Source organism: Onychostoma macrolepis, chromosome 20 (genome assembly GCF_012432095.1).
Source record: "Onychostoma macrolepis isolate SWU-2019 chromosome 20, ASM1243209v1, whole genome shotgun sequence".
In the NCBI taxonomy this organism is placed as follows: Eukaryota; Metazoa; Chordata; class Actinopteri; order Cypriniformes; family Cyprinidae; genus Onychostoma; species Onychostoma macrolepis.
Window position 1 is genome coordinate 2,653,311 of NC_081174.1, and position 20,394 is coordinate 2,673,704.

Here is a 20,394-nt window from a genome sequence, read left to right on the forward strand (position 1 = left end):
GGATCCAAATAGAGGTGTGTCCTTGTTCCAGCCCATGTCATCCAAATTTCACTCCAGCCAGTCAATTCATATTTCTATCTAATATAGAAAGTAACAGGGTTGCCAGCTTTTGGCACTGTAACAAAGTTTATCTTCTGTAATAAAAGATTTTTATGACAGTAGCTGTGGTTGTTAGCCTACAGAAATATTTACGTCCAGGAAATGATCACGTCAGCGTTGTTTTCCAGTAACATACGTATAGTGTGTTTGCAAGAGTTTATTTATTCTTTTTTTTTTTCAATCCCACGCAAATTAATTATTAAAATTCGCACACTCTCTCTCTCTCGCGCGCGCGAGCTGTCAGTGTGCGTCATCTGGAGTGGCGTCACGTGGGAGTACAAATCCAGCGCTCGCGCTCTGCGCGTTACAAATGATTCGCGCCTCGGTCTCGAGAGGAGATACTTCACAAACAACACTGCTATTTCTTATTTACTAAAATTATACAACCAAATATGAGTGACTTTTACTTTTTGTCGACGCGAACTCGTCTGTTTGATAGGATTATTCAAGCAACAGAGTGAAATGACGGAAATCACGCTCGTCTTGTGCTGTTTATTGTGGATTTATAGACTAGAAAAACGCTCGACCGGGGCACTGACAGGAAAGAAAGGGAAGAAAGAAAGACTAACTTGTTCCGTTTTCGAGATATTCTCGTCCAGACCACATTTATTGCTCGTAAATCGTGAAGTTTGTCTGGAGCGCGTATCCAGCTGCTGGCTGAGATGGAGAGGATGAGCGCGCTCAGATGGAAGTTTTCTCTCCAGACATCCACACAAAGAGAGTCTCATCGACCGGATTATCAAACTACAGAAAATCAGCTTTCAAAGCTAAGCATTGGCCAAAGTGTCCTGCTCTGTGAAGCGGAAATATGATGGTGCGCGTGAGATCTGCTTGTGCGTAATGGACACATAGCATCCAGAGGAGGATCTCAGCACACAGGTGTGTATTATCGATCAATAAAACACTAATGTTAAGCTTTATTATTCACTGAATCGTAAACCAGTAAAATAATATATATATACATATACATATATATATATATATATATATATATATATATATTTAGTGAAATGGTGAGGGATGGTTTTGTTTTTAGATTACAGCAAACCCGTTTTCGTCATTACGCACATATTTCAAATGTATTTCTTCACTTCTGTCATTTTCTCACAAGCATTTGTATCTACTTACATTGAAGTGGTTCTGTTTATCTGAATGATGCGATAACGGAAATGTTGAGCAGGTTTGTTAAAGGTCAGCATCTCTCCATCCGACAGCCGAGCAGATGAGAACAACACCAATAATGGAGAGCATATGATCGATGAGATTGGGCCACAGAGGACTTTATTACTTCTGCCTCCCACACACACACACACACACACACAGATCTGTGCTTATGAACAACAGATGATCGTGGGTAGTCATATATATTCATACAAGAATCTAGTCACCCTTAAGACAGTCTCAATTTATATGTGAATTCTAACTCATAACTAAATGAAAAAGAAATATGTACACTTATACGTATGCAAATACATATATAAAGTTAGCGTACATATTATATAGCATGTTTCTGTAATAAAACAATGACAAACTGAAAAGATCTTTGGGTGTTTTGGGGAAGTCCTAAATATATCTATTCCAGGGTTTAACAAAGAAAGTCTCTTAGATGGAGGATTCTTTGCTAAATAAGTAACTGTTTTCTCTATTTTTTAAACAGTTTTTAAGCTTGAAATGAAAATGATTCCTGTTTACTTTCTTCATCCACGGTTTGAGGCTTCCTGTAAGATTCTGTTTAGCTGTTGTGATCCTTTAGACAGCGTTACTGATGATAGCAGGCAGTGCAGCCTGTGTAAGAATTGCTGTTGGAGACAGCTACAGAAAGCTCAGGGCCATCATGAAGTTTCTCACCACTGTGGCGAGATCTGCTTTCCTAAAAAACGGCCTGAGAAAGCTTAAGGAACCACTCAAATGTTAACAGTACTGCAACAAGGCCAAAACAACAGCTCACTGGCGATCATTATATTAAAGCTGCAGTCCGCAACCTTTTTTGGTTAAAAATGATCCGAAATCAGTATTTGAGTAAGTACATAACCAGCCAGTGTTCAAAACTATCGCCTTACTTTAGCCCGATTCACAACGGTTAACTTATAATAATGTTTTCTAATTTGAGTGGTACGGGTAGGTTTTCACTGGAAATTCGAGTATGGCACTGTGTCATTACGTCACATCTGTAAACAGAAGTTTTCCCGGCTAGTATGCTATCGCATCTGAGGATCCTGCAGGTGATCATTTATAGCCTTTTCTCACAGCAGCTGGAATAATTAAATTTATCATTTTGATGGCGGATTGTAATCTAGAAAGGATTATGTGTTTTTGAAACACATGCGACTGAAATTAAATTATATTCCAGTTTTAATTGTGCATCTGATTACAGATAGCCTGGGATTATAGATGATTTTTATTTTAAAGAAAACCAGTTCAAAGGGAGCTTTTTGGGTTAAAAGAATTTCTTAATGTGAAATTTGAATGGAATGACAATTAGAGATTAGTACAGAAACTGAAATCTACACGCTAACACACACTATACTCATTGTCACGCAATGCTAATGTTGTTAACATTAATAATTTGAGAATAACGTATAACAATAATAATAATTTGCACGGTTTGATGTGATATGAGCTAATCGATCGTTAGATTTAATCACCATTGGTAGCGCGATTTATTGTAATGTTTTTTTCCTAAATTGGTCAGAACAAACATGGCAGACTTGTTACTTACTTGTTCAAATGGCAATATACGGTGAAAATTCTTATTTGGGTCATATATTCCAAGACGTAGGCTAGAATCTGTGATTGCGAAGTACAGTAAACATACACACCGGTGCGGTGACTGACTGCTACACATTCACCTCAAAACATTAGATTCATCCGCGCTGATGCCATGCCAGAATACACCCCATGCAGGGAAGATAATTCTGCACACAGCTGCAATTCCATGTTTTCAAACAGAGATGGCGACAAAGAGTCAAAACTTATGGACTCCCGCTTTAAGTGAAATGTTGTTTTGCTGTGGAGTAACTGTGTATGGTCTTAATGTCATCTCTTTGTTGGGCCGTAGCTCGACAATAAACCTGCAAGCTTTTACGGAATTTTGGCAGAAAACTGCTTCTCTTTACAAAACTGGTTAAATGCTATATTTTTCTGTCCACAAAAATGTTTGAAATGAAATAAAGTTGGTGCACTTTAAAAGCAATCCAAACTCAGAGCACCTGTAAAGTGTTTACTGTGAACTGAGCCACCCAAAACACTTTATTACAAGCCACATCTTCAAACCTTGTGAACATTGTTTCATGCTGAGTTTAAATGTGAAACACACCAGTGCAGAAAAATATGGCTTAAACCAGCATTTTGATATTGGATAATTATGCCACTAGCCAATTTTTCATCTGATTCTCCGTCATAAAAACATTAGGGTTCATCTCTCAGTGCTGAGTGTTAACAGGCCCAAGGAATGGTTCGTGTTTCTGCCTGGTTTTATGTTTTGCACAGAGTTGAGTGTTCTAGCCTTTCAAAGCAGGAATCTTGAACCCCCGCTCATGGAGACACACTGTCCTGAAGAGTTTAACAAACCTGCCTGTACTTTTTAAAGAGGTCTTTTTTTCTTTTCTTTTTTTATGTTTCCTGAGATGCAGTATAATCTGAGTATTTTTTTTATATATATCAAAATCAGTCATAGTTTAGATATACTGTAAATGGTAATTTTCTACCCTGATTTTAGCCTCTGCTTTGAAGGCTTCTTTGGAAGGTGTGTGTACACTGTGAAACTTCAATGTAAACACTCACTGCTATGATTGGCTAATATCTTTGCATATGAAATGAGTGTTACATGTGGAACTCTCTCAAAAACAGTTTTTACTATATGAACTAATCGTGAAAAATATTAATTATTTTGCAGTGCTGCACTGTAGCCGAACACAGACATGTCTGCTGAACACATAATGCAATGATCTCCTTAATGCCACTTGATTTCTGCACTCTCAAATACTTTCATCATAACTAACTCAGTGAAAACACAATGAGTAAAACACAATGAGACTCACTGAGCAGTGTAAACTGAGTCATTGATTATAAAGGGAGTTTTGGTAAAACTCCACAAATCAAATCACTGATAGACTCGATTATAAAGAGAACGATCTTGCTTTCTGCACTGAAAAAAAAAATGATTCATTGAATTGAAGGTAAGTGGTTGCAATCAATTTATTTTAGCTACATTTAAATAAACAAATTTAGTTGACTAACTTTCAACTAAATTTATTTAAATGTAGCAAAAATAAATTGATTGCAACCACTTACCTTAAAAAAATGTAATAGCATTTTTTTCAGTGTGTTTATAAAAAAATCACAATAACATAACATTTTCACGCTACTAACAGAAACTATGTTTACATCACCCTGTTTTTGTGCACATTTTGAAGTATTTCATCAGAAACAAGAGATGGAAACGCCAAATTTTGATGAAAAAATGCGAATAATGGGAGATGGAAACACATTTGCAAAATAAATTCTTCCATGCACATCAAAAAAGTCATGTGACTTTGTGCTATGGGACCGCAAAACCTGAGTAACCAGAAGACCGATTTCGTTGCACAGCATCTGAGATATTGCTGTGGTCATTCTTAAATACCCGAGCAAAGTTTGTCATCAAAGTATTTCTGTATAGTTGCCAGAACTCTATTACACAACTGTGTTCCCAAACAGCAGACATCCACCTCCGAAATCAATGACCGCATTTATTGTGTTCTGTCTAGAGGTCGACCGATAGTGGATTTTACCGATACCGATAGCTAGGTTGGACCGCACTGGCCGATACCGATTAATCAACCGATAGTTTTCTAAATGGATACTATTAAAAAAAAGCAGTAACAGTATAGTGAATGTTGAAATGAACACTCTAACAAGGAACAATACTTCTACAGTTTTCATTAATGCTATGAATGGACTCTTATTGTTAAGTGTTACCATTTAATTTCAACAGTCATGCTTAAAGATGGCCATCTTTAAATATCTACACAAGGCCATAGCATTAAAATTACATACATATGAATATTGTATGTGTACTCACACACTTTATTTGCTTCTACACTTGATAATTATCTAATAGAAAAAAAAAAAAGCTGCAAAAGCGCAGCGCTGCGTCTAGGAGAACTCAGAGGTATCACACACACACACACCAGACGCATTCAAATCAAGTGACGGTCTAAAACTATTTATTTAAATCACCAAACGGACATAAGTTTGCTTCAAGAATGAACAATGTGGCATAAATGAGTTTGACGTTCGATGTTTAAAAAAACAGAGCGGAAAGAGAATGCGCGATCTATTACAGCTCTCTATATGAAGCATACAGACTTTATTAGAGCCACAGAAAGACAAACTTTTTGCTGAAAAATGCACAATACATCATTTATAGCCTAGGGTGAAGTCATTATGTACATTCACAATGATTTGGGACAAATATAATGTAATTTAATAGAAAACTATGTGAATGGCGCTCTGTTCCGCGGCAGGATTTTCTGTTGGCTGTATTTAAATGCAAGTCAAGTCACTTTATTTATATAGCGCTTTTAACAATACAGATTGTGTCAAAGCACTTAACAGTATCAAATTGGAAGATAGAGTGTCAGTAATGTATAATGATAAGATTAAACACTCAATTTTCAGTTAAAGGCATTTCATTATTGAATTCTGAGATGTCATTGTCTAGCGCAGTTTAATTTAAATAGTATCTGTGCAATCAAATCGGCGATAATCGCTAGAAATTAAGTGTCCCCAAGTCTGGAGTTTCCCGCTCTGTGCAGCACGCAGTGTCACGTGTCAAAATAAACAACACGTGCTGTCAGTGATTTCCGCCTCTAGAGGCCGCTCTCGTACTGTATAATGCCAACGGACCCTTCTCAGCCACTCCAGCAACGGTTGTAAACCGGAAAACTATCGACATGGATTTTTGCCTATAACCGATAGTTGCGGTGCCGATTAATCGGTCAACCTCTAGTTCTGTCTGCTCGCTCTGAGACGCAAGTAATTTATTATATATGAAAATTATTATGTTCAGTGGGTTCTCCAACTTAGTGATATTTAGTGCCAGGTGACGATCTCTTTGACTCGGATAGAGACAGTGCTTATTCGCAAATGTTTCATGCGACAATCCAATTTTGCACATAAGTTAAATTTGCAACTTTGGATGGAAACTCAGCTAGTGTGGAGTTAATAAATGCAGGGTTGAAGTTTTAAAGTATTGATTTTGACCATGAATTTGTACAGTTGTGTTTGACACATGCACAGCTATGACTGCCTTTTAATATTTCACCTGACCAGCAGAGGACCATACAGAGATCTTATACTCTTTTGAACTCATTGTACAAATGTGGACCCCCTTGCATAAACATTGTTGTTATTCCAGCTTGTTGTTATTCCATGCACATTAAACTATTTGATTAAAACATATGGTTGATGAAAATTTTATGAGAAAAAAGTAACACCACAAGATGTTAAGTGTACTAACAATGGTTAACACTTTACAATAAGGTGTCATTTTGTTAACATTAGTTAATGTAGTAACATGAACAAACAACGAACGATGCATTTAATACACTATTTATTAATCTTTGGTAATGTTAGTTAATGGAAATACAGTTGTTCATTGTTTGTTCAAGTTAGTTCACAGTGCATTAACTAATGTTAACAAACACAACTTGTGATTTTAATAATGCATTAGTAAATGCTGAAATTAACATTAACTAAGATTAATAAATACTGTATAAGTATTGTTCATTCTTAGTTCATGTTTACTAATTTTGTTGACTAATGTTAACTAATGAACCTTATTATAAAGTGTTACCTAACAATGTTCTGAATAAGAATAATCTAAAAAGAATTGTTCATTTGTTTTAAATAATCCAATGATAGATTGACACACTTAAGCTGAAGCTGAAAAATGATCACTTGTATCGTATCGGGCTTTGTTAGGGGGTTAATTAACTTAACCCAACGCATCCTTTACAAATGAGATGGATCTGACAGACGTATGGAAAGAACAGTTTTCACATGTTTTTGTTAGATGATGATGGTAACATGTTTAAATGAATATGTAAAATGCTTGAATAAGGTTTCATTTTGCATCTTCATGTCAACTAAATTGTTATTTTTATTAACAAAAATGAAGAAATTAGAGTAAAACCAACTACAACAATTAACTGAAAATATGACACAATATTGACCAATATTAAAATATTTAAGGCAAAAGTTTATTTGTCTAAAACAAATAATTGTTAAAATGAACATGATTTTTCACATTATCATTGTGCATTTGAAATGAAATGCACTTTTGTTAACAACAGCCAGGTTTGTTGTTTGCAGCAACACAGTGTTGTTTGAATTATATTTATTCGCTGTACCTCTTGTAGAGGGTTGGTTTAAAAATATGGGAAATAATCTAAAGTTCCCCTTCAGGAACTCGAGCATCAAGAAACGCTTTGGGAACGCCTCTGCGTGACCGCATTCTGAAGCATGTGTAAAATCAGTCCGATAGAGAGCGAGACGTCACAAGCGGGGTGACGTGAGGAACTAGGAAGCATAAAAGCGCATCCGGCAGAGCGCAAGTTAGCTTCTGCTCTTCAGTAGCGCTCTGTGTATGTGTCAGTCATATTTACTGTCTGTCAGTCCACCAAGCATGTCAAAGTCTAAAGTGGCGAGCGAACGGCATTTCAGACATTGTGTTCTTCCCTGCTCACGATATCTGGCAGCGGGGGATACACACAATCTGTGTGTTGTTTGTTTGGGAGTGGAGCATGCACGATCAGCTCTCGAGGGAGCTGATTGTCATGACTGCGAGTTGCTCTCGCTGCGTGTGCTCCGCTCCCGCCTGGCCGTTTCTGACGAGAGCTGTCAGGCTCACGATCCCGCTGGCAGCGTAGACTGTTGTCATGGGGATCGCAAGTGGATTTAGCAGAGGGATCCTTATCTCGGTCCTCACCCGCTAGATCCGCAGCTCCCTCTCAGGGATCGGGAGCCCGTGTCACAGTTTCTTCCCCCCAGAGAGAGAGCCAAACACTTCACTATCTTCCTCTGAGGAGGTGGATGTCATGAATGTTGAGACAGAGGAGACTGTGGACTCGTCACCACAGTCCCTTGCATATGAGGAGCTTGTGGAGGTTGTGACTCGTGCTGTAGCCAAGTTGAACAGCGATTGGCCAGCCGAGAAGCTGGATGCTCATTTTAAGAGCAAATTAGACAAGCGTTTCCTGAAAGCTAGATCACAGCCTTCACGACGGGGCCTTCTGTTTTTCCCCGATCTCCACGATGAGATCTCGAGATCGTGGGAGAAATCTTATTCGTCCCGTATCTACAGCCCCACAGTATCGAATTATTTTAACATCATGGGGCTGAATGAGACGGGATATGGGGCGATGCCAGTGGTGGAGCAGATGCTTGCTAGTTATCTCTCCCCATCTTCAGGATCTTCCCTGAAGGCCCAGAAGCTTCCCACCAGGCCAGTTAAGCTTACATCGGGTCTGGTTGGGAAAGCTTATACGGCGGCAGGTCAGGCTGGCGCATGTTTGCACACCATGGTGGTGTTACAAGCATACCAGGCTGACCTGCTCAAGGACCTGGATGATAAGGGGAAGGAGGAATCCGACGTAGTAACTGAACTGCGTCGGGCCACCAAAGAAACGGCCAGAGCCATCGGCCGTTCAATGGCAGCAATGGTGGCCACGGAGCAGCATCTGTGGTTGAATCTGTCTGACATGCAAGATAAGGACAGATTCTTCCTCCTGGACGCCCCGCTCTCGCCCTCTGGCCTCTTCGGTGGTGCAGTTGATACTGTCGTCGAGAGGTTTCAGGAGGTGAGGAAGCAAGTGGCGGCGTTCCAACGATTCCTCCCTCGACATTCCCAGGTCCAGGCCCTCAGGCTCCTCATATCGCCAGTCTCAAAAGCCACCACCATCGTCAGGACCCCGAGGGCAGCCCCACCTGGGGAGGTAAGGATCACACCTCAGTATACGGTGCCCGATCCTCCTCAGTGCCCTCGCGGGGCTTTACTGCCACCCTCGGTGCTTCAGCACTCAGTGAGCTCCGACGAGCAAATTTCCCAGCTGCCGACCGGTGATGATACGGCATGGGAGAGGTCATCTCCTCAAGTGAGGACGTTAGAGCAGTCAGGTCGGTCGTTCCTTGCCGGTCATCCGCTTCAGGGCACCGAACTAGCTGCTCTAGTGACACCAGAGGCCAGTCTCGAAAGGCTGTTTCCATTAGTAGACTTTGTGACAGCGTGGAAGCTTCTTTCTGCCAAATGTCTCAAAATCCTGCAAACTGTAGAAAGAGGCTACAGAATCCAGTTCGGTTCTCGTCCACCTCGTTACAGCGGGGTGATTCCCACACTAGTGGGCCCCGAGCAGGCTCTGGTAATGGAACAAGAAGTAAACACTCTCTTGAGGAAGGAGGCCATCGAGGTGGTCCCTCCTCGCGACAGAGAGTCCGGGTTCTACAGCCACTACTTCATCATTCTGAAGAAGGATGGTGGGTTGCGTCTGATCCTAGATCTGCGTCTTTTGAACCGTACGATCAAACGCCTTCGGTTCAAGATGCTCACAATCAAACAAATAGTATCTCAAATCAGGTCCGAGGACTGGTTTGTTACGATAGATCTCAAGGACGCGTACTTCCATGTACCCATCCTTCCTCAACACTGGAAATTCCTGAGGTTTGCTTTCAGGGGTGAAGCATACCAATATCGGGTTCTTCCCTTTGGCCTGTCACTCTCACCCCGCACTTTCACCAAATGTGTAGATGATGCTCTGTCTCCGCTGTGACTCCAGGGCATCCGCATACTCAACTACATTGACGATTGGTTGATATTAGCTCAATCGGAGCAGATGGCAGCTCGGCATCGAGATGTCGTCCTCGCCCATATGAAAGAGCTGGGACGCCAAGAAAAGTGTGCTTTCGTCACTACAGAGAACCACTTATCTGGGTGTGGTGTGGAATTAGACCATGATGCAGGCACAGTTGTCTCCTGCTCGTATCGAAGCGATTCTCACAGCAGTCAAGAGAGTAAGAGAAGGCCAGTCTCACAAACACAGACTGTCAAACAATTTCAGAGACTGTTGGCTCTGTTGGCGGCTGCTTCCAATGTGATACCTTTTGGCCTGCTGTACATGAGACCCTTGTAGTGGTGGCTCAGGACCAAGGGGTTTTCCCCGAGGGAAATCTGCTATGCATGATCAAGGTCACACGGCGATGCTTACGTGCCTTTGACATGGGGAGGAAACATTGGTTCCTGGCTCAAGGCCCGATTTTGGGGACTCCTTGTCATCGCGTAATGCTAACGACAGATGCCTCCCTCACGGTCATAAGTGGCCAAGATGATGGAAAGCCATCATCTCACATGGCACATAAACTGCCTGGAGATGTTGGCCATGTTTCAAGCTCTGAAACACTTCCTTCCAGACCTGTGGGGACATCATGTGCTTGTCCGCACAGACAACACATCGGTGGTCTCCTACATCAACCGACAGGGGGGTCTGCGTTCACGCTCCCTTTACAGGCTGTCGTGCCGGATCTTCCTGTGGGCTCAGGGAAAGCTCCTCTCACTCAGAGCAGTCTACATCCCTGGGTACCTCAGTCAGGAAGCAGACATCCTGTCGAGACAGGGGCATCTGTTTGCGTCCCAGGAAACGACACACTGTCCGCTTCGTGATGCCCACGCATGAGCCTGAGGCTTCGTCTGTATGCTTTTCCCCCGATCGCTCTGCTCCCGGGAGTTTTGGAGAGAGTACGCTGGGACGGGGTCCCTCTGCTGTTAGTAGTCCCGTTCTGGCCCGCCCGAGTATGGTTCTAGGACCTGGTATCCCTCCTCGACTGCTCTCCACTGGAGATTCTAATCAGGAGGAACCTCCTCTCTCAGGCCGGGGGCACCATCCTTCACCCCCGCCCGGAGTTATGGAAGCTGTGGGCATGGCCCCTGAGGGGGCACAGCTCCTAGCATCTGGTCTCTCAGCTGAGGTTGTTGAGACCATACTACAATCCGGATCTCCTGCCACAAGGAAACAGTATGCCTTGAAGTGGAAGCTTTTCACTTCCTGGTGCGGACAGCGACTGCAGGACCCAGTCAACTGCCCAGTTGGTACATTTCTGGAGTTTCTGCAGGAGCGATTCTCCGCAGGGTTATCTCCCTCCACTCTGAAGGTATACGTGGCGGCCTTAGCTGCTTACCACGCCCTTCTGGGTGGTCAACCTTTGGGAAGGCACCCACTCGTCACTCGTTTCCTCCGTGGCACCTTGAGGCTGAGGCCAGTACAGCGCACTAAGGTGCCCTCATGGGACCTGGCTGTGGTTCTGGAGGGCTTGTGTAATGCCCCCTTTGAACCCATAGAGGTCTTTCTTCTCGCTATTTCCTCTCTGAAAAGGGTCGGGGATCTTCAGGCTCTTTCTGTGTCGTGCCTGGAGTTTGCCCCGGGCATGGTTAAGGCATTCCTTTACCCGAGGCCCGGGTATGTCCCTAAAGTGCCCACTTCTACACCAGGGCCTATTGTACTACAGGCATTCTGTCCTCCATTCCAGGAAGCAGGCCAAGAAAGGCTTAATCTGCTCTGTCCAGTACGTGCACTGGACACTTATGCACACAGAGCTGCCCTGTGGCGTAAGGCAGATCAGATGTTTGTTTGCTTTGGTCCGCCCAAGAAAGGATCTCCGGCGACCAAGCAGACTTCGAGCAGGAGGGTGGTCGAAGCCATCTCACTAGCCTACGAGTTCTCTGGCATCCCGTCACCTATGGTGGTCAGAGCGCACTCAACCAGAAGTATGGCGGCCTCCAAGCCCTTCAGTTTGGGCGTGGCCCTGCAGGATATTTGTGCTGCGGTGGGCTGGTCCTCTCTGCACACATTTGTCCGCTTCTTTAACCTGGACCCGGCATCTACCCCAGGGTCCCAAGTCCTCTCGTCGTGATGTGCTCGTGAGATACACACACAGGCAGGGACTTGATAGTATGGCGCAGTGGGTATTCTCATTCCCAAACCTTTTTTCGACGCAGCTCGAGTTCCTGAAGGGGAACGTCCCTAGGTTACGTTTGTAACCATGGTTCCCCGAGGGAACGAGACGCTGCGTCTCCTTGCCATACTCCCTGCATCCCTGCAGGCTCTACTTCATCACAGCTAACTTGTGCTCTGCCGGATGTGCTTTTATGCTTCCTAGTTGCTCACGTCACCCTGCTAGTGATGTCTCGCTCTCTATTGGACTGATTTTACACGTGCTTCAGAACGCTGTCACGCAGAGGCGTTCCCAAAGCGTTTCTCGACGCAGCGTCTTGTTCCCTCTTGTTCCCATGCTTCGCTCGTCAATGGGAGTCAGAGCTCACTCTACACAAAGTGTGTCGGCCTCCAAGGCCTTTCTTGCAGGTGTCCCATTACAGGACATCTGCAATGCTGCGGGATGGTCTTTATGGCCTTGACATGCGGGCCACTCCAGGCTCTTCCGTCCTCTCGCCCTAGATGTGCTCCGCAGGGATACACACTGGGCAGGGACTTGGAAGCCTGGCGGCGTGGGCATCTCGTTCCCCTAGCATTTTTGGAAGAAGCTCGAGTTCTTGAAGAGGAACGTCTCTAGGTTACGTATGTAACCCTAGTTCCTCAAGGGAACGAGACGCTGCATCTCGAGGCCACACTTCCGGCATCCCTGCCGGCACTTGCTTCATTCCTGAAGCTGACGCCGGTTTCACCGCACGTGCTTTTATACCAGCTGGTCATTACGTCACCTCGCCCGTGACATCTCACCCATCCATTGGACAGATTACACTTGTATTCAGAGCCGGTCACGCTGGGCGTTCCCCTAGCATTTTCGGACGCAGCTAGAGTTCCCTCGAGGAACTAGGGTTACATACGTAACCTAGAGACGTTCCTCTTCAAGAACTCGAGCTTCTTCCAAAAATGCTAGGGGAACGAGATGCTCACGCCGCAAGGTTCCAAGTCCCTGCCCAGTGTGTATCCCTGCGGAGCACATCTAGGGCGAGAGGACGGAAGAGCCTGGAGTGGCCCGCATGTCAAGGCCATAAAACCTGACAAAGGTCAGGGGCGTAGACCATCCCGCAGCATTGCAGATGTCCTGTAATGGGACACCTGCAAGAAAGGCCAACCAAAGATATTTTGTATTTTATCTCACCTTCTCAACAACCTTTTTTTCTTTGTAGAACCACTCTACCCACTGTCTTGGAAAAACTGAATATTAGAGGAAGCCTGATTTTCTAAACGTAATATAACATTCTAATTCAGTAAATCTGGGGCATGGAATGAGAGAAATGTGAGAATTGTTTAGTCTGTCATCCCTCTTCCAGTGTGTGTGAGACAGACCTCTGGAAGACAAGAGCAGAATTTCTGCAAAAACAGTTGCTAGGTGTGACAAGCCCTACAAAAATTGAGTTACAAGTCAACATTGCCTTTTATTAGCACCTCGTGAAATGCTCCTCAAAGTGCTTTCTTGTAACACAGTTCCTTTTGTAGCTCTGAAAACCCATGTCTAAAATAAAATATCCGTAAAGAGATAACGAGCTTTTTGCAGTCTGTGGAACACATGTTTGAAGATTAGATGTTGGAAGCTGCTGATAAACACACAGGCAATTAGTAACGGCTCACAGAGAGTTAAAGCATTCTTTAGAGCAAAGTGGCGTTTCCAGATGACTGCTGGCTATGATCTCATAATGTGTGCTTTTGTTCTCATGTTTGTTTATATAATCTCCACCTCTTCTATCCTGAAGCTTCCAACTCTTTTAACATTTTGCGGATTCATGGCTTGGTTTCCTTTAGTAGAAAAGTAAGTTTGTGTATGTGTGGTGGATTGCACTACTTGCCTTGTGTCGTACGTACATCAACAGTAATCGTTGACATAACATGCTTCATTCTCTTGGATTATAAATACAACACCACACTAAGGCCAGCTAATAACAGGGTCTTAAGCACCACCTGTTTAGTGATTAGATTAAAATTTAATTAGACATGAAACTAATATAGATGGATGTTTGCTTAATAGATAAAATCTTTCTTCCTTTCTTCAGTCTTTCTCTTGTCTCCTCCCTAATGATTTTATAGTGGACTGATCATTTGATGTATTTATGAATTAATCTGTTCATTTATTAGAAGAGGTAGAAAGACTCTTCTTGCTTTTATCAACATTCCTCTCCCATTAATCTCGCTCTCTGCCCCCTGCCACTGATATTTGATGAGTTTACCCAAAGAGTCAACATCAAAAGAGAAAAACACCAATACTTCTTCCTTATCTCTGAATGTGTGGGTGTGCTTGCTGGGTTCACCTGGAATCTAAATAGTTCCTGTGTGTCAACATTTAGCCATCATGTTGTAGTCATCACTTGCTTTGACTGATTGATCGACCAAAAAAGACCACTAGACGAAAGCTAATCTCTTACACCTGTAAACTGTTTTCGCTGTTTCATCCCATGAAATCTGAAAGACAGAGACATGCAGCCAAATATATATAATTACTTCTTCAGCTTGAATGTAAATTATTTAACAGCATAACCTGATAAAAGAAAAAACTATACAAATGCAGGTGGCTAGTAGTGCCATTCAAGCAAAATGTCTGTGCATGAAAGCAGATCACCTTGAGATACAGGTGATAATGCTTTGAAACCAAACAACAGTAAATCTGATGTTTGTCAAGGTTTTTGGTTGTTTGCTACAGTGACAGACATTCCTGCTGCCTGCTGGTTTTTTAGAAATCTGTATTTATTTTCTCATATTGTAGCTGCTGATCTAACTATTATAGGTCATCGTTTTTTATTTACTTGTTGAAAAAAAAAAAAAGTTTTATGCGTGTAATGTGTTTTTTTTTTCTCTTAATTTACATTTTTACTGATGGCAATAGGAAAAAATAGCATATGACACTGGAGCAGGACAGAATCTTTTGGGAGCGTGAATGAATATTCAATTTAGTTCAGTTCAAGTTTATTTGTATAGCGGTTTTCACAATACAAATCGTTGCAAAGCAGCTTTACAGAAAATTTAAGTTTCTATTTTAAAGTTTCTACATTACATTTAGTAGTAGTTTATCAGTGGTGACTGTGTCAAGTTGATGTCCAAATGGCATAAATGTACAGTAAAATTCATGCAGTTAGTTAATGACATGTAATCAAACAGACGGTGAACACTATTAACTGCAATGATTATATGTTGCGATTAAACTTAGAGCAAAATTTGGTAGTTTTGCATGTTGAATAATCCTTGTAGACTTCTACTTATGGACTTTTGCAGGTGGGAGAGCGACATTGTGAAAGTTGTGGACGGTAGTGAGACAAAATATGACATTTTTCAGGAGTGGGCTAGAATCTTATGGTTGCAAAGAAATGTATCAGCTTACACATTAATTATACAGAATTCAACTGATGCGATGGTCAGTTGAGTCAAGAGTATGCTATAATATGTTGTGCTTAAAAATGCTTAACAAAACTTCCAAAAGTGAGCTCACAATAAAAAATGCATTTTAAAGTTATCTTTTGGGAATTTTTACTGTTGTTTAAAATTACTGTTTGAGGAGAATCAGGAAGCAGAAGGACAGGAACAGGACCTCAAGCCAGGACTCAAACTCAGGTCAGCTAAAGCGTTGTTGCTGCATGATATTTCAGTGAGCTGCCCACAAGGCTGTATCTCCAACATAAATATGTGGTTTAAGGGTTTACTTGCACATCAATAAATAGACAGCGTAAAAAAATGGTGTAGGATTGCACATTGTATGTGTAGGATCTAGTGACCCTGCAGAGAGAAGAGCAGTGAGCCTCGGGGGGATTTCTATCTGAAAACTGTTAATTAACATACAGTATACCAATCTTTATAAATAAATATGGCTCTCTCTGAACCAATAATTTAGGCTGTATTTGTGAAATTACACTTTTTTTGTTTACTTGCTCTTTGCTAATGACAGACATAGCTCTAAGATTGAGATTATCCATTTTAGAAAAACGGATAGTTAATATATTTTAGATTTGAAAAGATAATTGATTTTGTGTTTCTTTTGTTGTGTCCACATACTTGACTTCCCTTGGCTGCCAAAATCACATTGCCAGACTTTGCCTTGTACATGTGCATTCATTTTTGGCTAATGTTTCAGTGTTTTATTTATAGAATTAAACTTTTGGAGGATAATTTCATCATTCATTTCAAACTAGCATTTACAGTGGTAGAGGGATCAAGACATGGTGAGATATTCTTTAACAAATCTCCATCATGTTATAAGTTGTCTTGCATTTCAATATTGATTAATTTTATTTTTTTTCTCTCATGTACTTCATAACTGTAACTCCGGAGCACAAAAGCAGTCATAAGTAGCACGGGTATATTTGTAGCAATAGCCAACAATTCACTGTATGGGTCAAAATTATAAATTTTTCTTTTATGCCAAAAATCATTTGGATATTAAGTAAAGATCATGAAGATATTTTGTACAGTTCCTACCGTAAATGTATCAAAACTTAATTTTTGATTAGTAATATGCATTGCTAAGAACTTCATTTGGACAATTTTTAAGGCGATTTTCTCAATATTTTGATTTTTTTTTTTTTGCACCCTCAGATTCCAGATTTTCAAATAGTTGTATCTCTGCCAAATATTGTCCTATCCTAACAAACCATACATAAGTGGTAAGCTTATTTATTCAGCTGTCCGATGATGCATAAATCTCAATTTCGAAAAATTGACACTTGTGACTGGATTTGTGGTCCAGGGTCACAATTATGCAACTATCATGCCTTTGTTTTGCTTGCTCTGTGTACAAACCAAGACAAGGGTAACAACATAATGCTGTCATCTGAAAACATTTAAAAACCTTTAGACCAGTAATCAGTGAACAAATTTCCCCAACACCCAGAGTTTGACTTAGAGTTCAAAGATGAGATGCTTGAATCAAGCCTGAAGCCTCCAGCTTACTTTAACACTTGTTTATTCCTTTATTTGCAGGCTTGTATTGCCGTAGCAATGATTGCAACAGGTGGGGTGATCACGGGGCTCGCAGCATTGAAAAGACAAGACTCCACCCGCTCTCAGTATCATCTGCCAAACCAGAGCCCCACCGCTGCACCTGAGAAGAAATGCACAAAGCGTAAACCCAGAGCTGATGTGGTGGTGGTGAGAGGGAAGATCAGACTGTATTCGGCCTCTGGATTCTTCCTGGTTTTGGGAGTGCTGATCCTCCTGGCAGGCATCGCAATGGCTGTTCTAGGATACTGGCCTCATAAGGACCACCAGAAGGCACCAGAAAGCAAGTTGCCCGTGAACGATACACAGGTTGGCCGAGACCAAGTGGGCTCCATCGCGCAATTCTTGGAGCAGCACCTGCATTCAGAGAAGATGAAAATGTTGGGTCCTTTCACAATGGGAATTGGGATTTTTATCTTCATCTGTGCTAATGCCATCTTACACGAGAACAGGGATCGTGAGACAAAGATCATCCACATGAGGGACATGTACTCAACAGTCATAGACATTCACAGCCTGCGGATTAAGGAGCAGAAGTGTACAAACGGGGCCTACATGGGTCCCTACGCTGACACAGAGATCCGTTCCTTCGGTCTGGACAGTCAGTTTGCCTCACGGCTCGCAGCAAACACGCTAATGTGGGGACGTATCGATGGGGACGTACGATTCTCCCACAGGACCAGCTCGGCTGAGGATGACGAGGGTCTAATGAGCGAGGCCAGAGGCGGATTAGGCCTGTTGTCGCCTACCTACAAAAACCGCTCTGAATGTATCTTTGGGTTCCAGGATGAGGGTATTCGTCGGTGGGAGGACAAACGTGGTGCGCTTAAGAAATGCCAAACACGCTCGATCGTTTCCTCTTCCATCAGCGCCTTCACGTTGCCCGTCATCAAACTCAATAACTGCGTCATCGACGAGCCTGACATCGATAGCATCACGGAGGACTTAGAGCCGAACAGGGTCCACTCCAGACCTCCGTCAATGGAATCGTTAACGGTCCCTGTTCCCGATGTTGCCAAAGCTTTCAAGCCTCCGGGTGGCCTCCTGCTCCGGAGCAACTCAGCCACTGAATCCCCGAGCTCCGCTTCGTCCCATTCCTCACTGTCTCCTGGATCCACCAGCGGTAGATTCCTGTCACCGGGGGCGGCGCGGAAAGACTTCGGCTCCAATAACTCCCTCCACATGTTGTCAGCCCATTCCAAATCTCTGGATTTAGAGCGAGGGCCCACAATGCTGACCGTCCAGCCTGAACAGAGGAAACACCCGAGCTGGCCCAGATTGGACCGCAGTAATAGTAAAGGATACACCAAACTGGAGGACAAAGAGGACCCTATGGACAGGCTAATAGTGCCCCCGGTGGCCATGAAGAAGGACTACACTAAAAAGGAGAAACTTCTTATGATCTCCAGATCTCACAATAACTTGAGCTTCGAGCATGATGAGTTTATGAGCAGCAGTCTGAAGAGAGGCACCTCAGAGACTAGATTTTAAAACTGAGCTAGTGTCAAATATCAACCCAGTGGCTTTTGGCGTTCACGACCCGCCTGCAATACAGAAGACAGTCCTTGCTGTTTTTTAAAATTAAGGCCCTTGAAAGCTCCGTTATGCTGCTTTTTTATGCTGCAGAATGGGTAACACTTTAATTTGATGGTCCCTTTTGAACATTTTATTGACAATAAGTAACATTGCACCTATATGTCAACTCTTATTAGAGTATTAGTAGATCGTCTGCTTAATGTCTGATAACTCTTTATTGTGACGGTCTCACAACAGACATTCTACTGACTATAAGTAACTTTGCAATTACGTGTCAGCTTATTCTTACCCTAACCTACCAGTCTACTCTGAGAGTTAGTAGATACAGTATGTAGGCACAATGTTACTTATAGCCAACAGAATGTGTTAAAGGGACCATCAAAATAAAGGGAAACAGCAGATATTTCACCATGAATTTGAAATACAAAAGTGAGCCGTAATGATAAATAGAGGTATGGGTACAGCGAACAATTTGGTAAATTACAGGTTAGTGAAACTTGTTCAAATGTGTTTGTAGTGTTTTTGTTGACATTCAGACAGGATCTATTGTCAGTTTGAGTACAGTATGTGTGTTGTACCAGCACTGCTAGTTATTTTACATTAAATAATTTATTGTTTAAAACAAGCACACACTGATATTTTTGAAGAGAACTTATCTATGTATAATTTATCTGTTTCTCAGAATAAACACAATCTTTCCAGATAATGCTGTCCTATTTTGTGTTAATTCTTATGTTTGTTGAACACTATTTAATCATAATCATAATTTCCTGTACCAGTAACTAGGTTGATTATAACAGACTCATGTTAATGGGATAGCGCACCAAAAAAAAAAAAAAAAAAAAAAAATATATATATATATATATATATATATATATATATATACAATTCTGTCATCATTTACTCATTATCACAATCTTCACAGTCCGTATGCTTTCTTCTGTGGAATTTTCACACAGCTCTTTTACAGACAACAGTTTGTAGTTACATTATAAATCTCAGAAATGAATTACCAGAAAAATTAGTCAAATAATTAATATAAAGTAGTCAGTGCAACAATTTGCTATATTCCAGGTCTTCTGAAGTCATACAATAGCTTTATGTGATGAACAGACTGAAACTAAAATTTTCACATTTGTTGATAATAAGCTCTTAAATCTTATTCACATTCACACTATTTGGAATATTTTTTATGTTTTAATGTATTTTGTCCTTTTTAAAACAAAAAGATCTACAGTGAACTACCATGAAGAAACACTCTCTGAAAGAGAGATTTAACACTAAATATATAAGGTCCCAACCAAATTTAACTCTAATCACCATAGTGGTGACTTCAAAAAAAAACAATTATCATTACTGCAACATTAAATGAAATTCATTACCTTTTATGTAGCTGACAGCAACCTTTTACACAATTTGAAGTATACAATTAATCAGTATATTTGTTTCTTGGGAATACAGTCTATGATTAATTTTATTTGTGCCATTGTTAGTGCACAATGAAGGAAAATATGATTATTTTTATTAATTTACTGTGTTATGAAACAAAATAAACTTCATTTCTAAGTACAAATTCTGAATATATTATTTGGTTAAACTGCATGTCACTAAAAAGTCACATGTGGCTTTAACCTGTAGATTTTTATTCTTTAATCTACACTGAAAAAAATGATACCATTTTTTTAAGGTAAGTGGTTGCAAACAATTTATTTTAGCTACATTTAAATACATTTTTTTTTTTAAATGTTGAAAATTAGCCAAATAAATTTGTTTATTTAAATATAACTAA

General features: G+C 41.4%; 1 protein-coding gene across 1 annotated transcript; it reads left to right on the plus strand.

Annotated features, from left to right (window-relative positions):
- Positions 1-399: 399 nt before the first annotated feature.
- tmem200a (transmembrane protein 200A) lies at positions 400-19,300 on the plus strand. The gene is made up of 2 exons (XM_058756157.1): positions 400-978; positions 17,052-19,300. Exon 2 carries the CDS (start codon positions 17,070-17,072, stop codon positions 18,558-18,560), a length of 1,491 nt encoding a protein of 496 aa, XP_058612140.1. The 5' UTR covers positions 400-978; positions 17,052-17,069; the 3' UTR covers positions 18,561-19,300.
- The last annotated feature ends 1,094 nt before the right edge of the window (positions 19,301-20,394 follow it).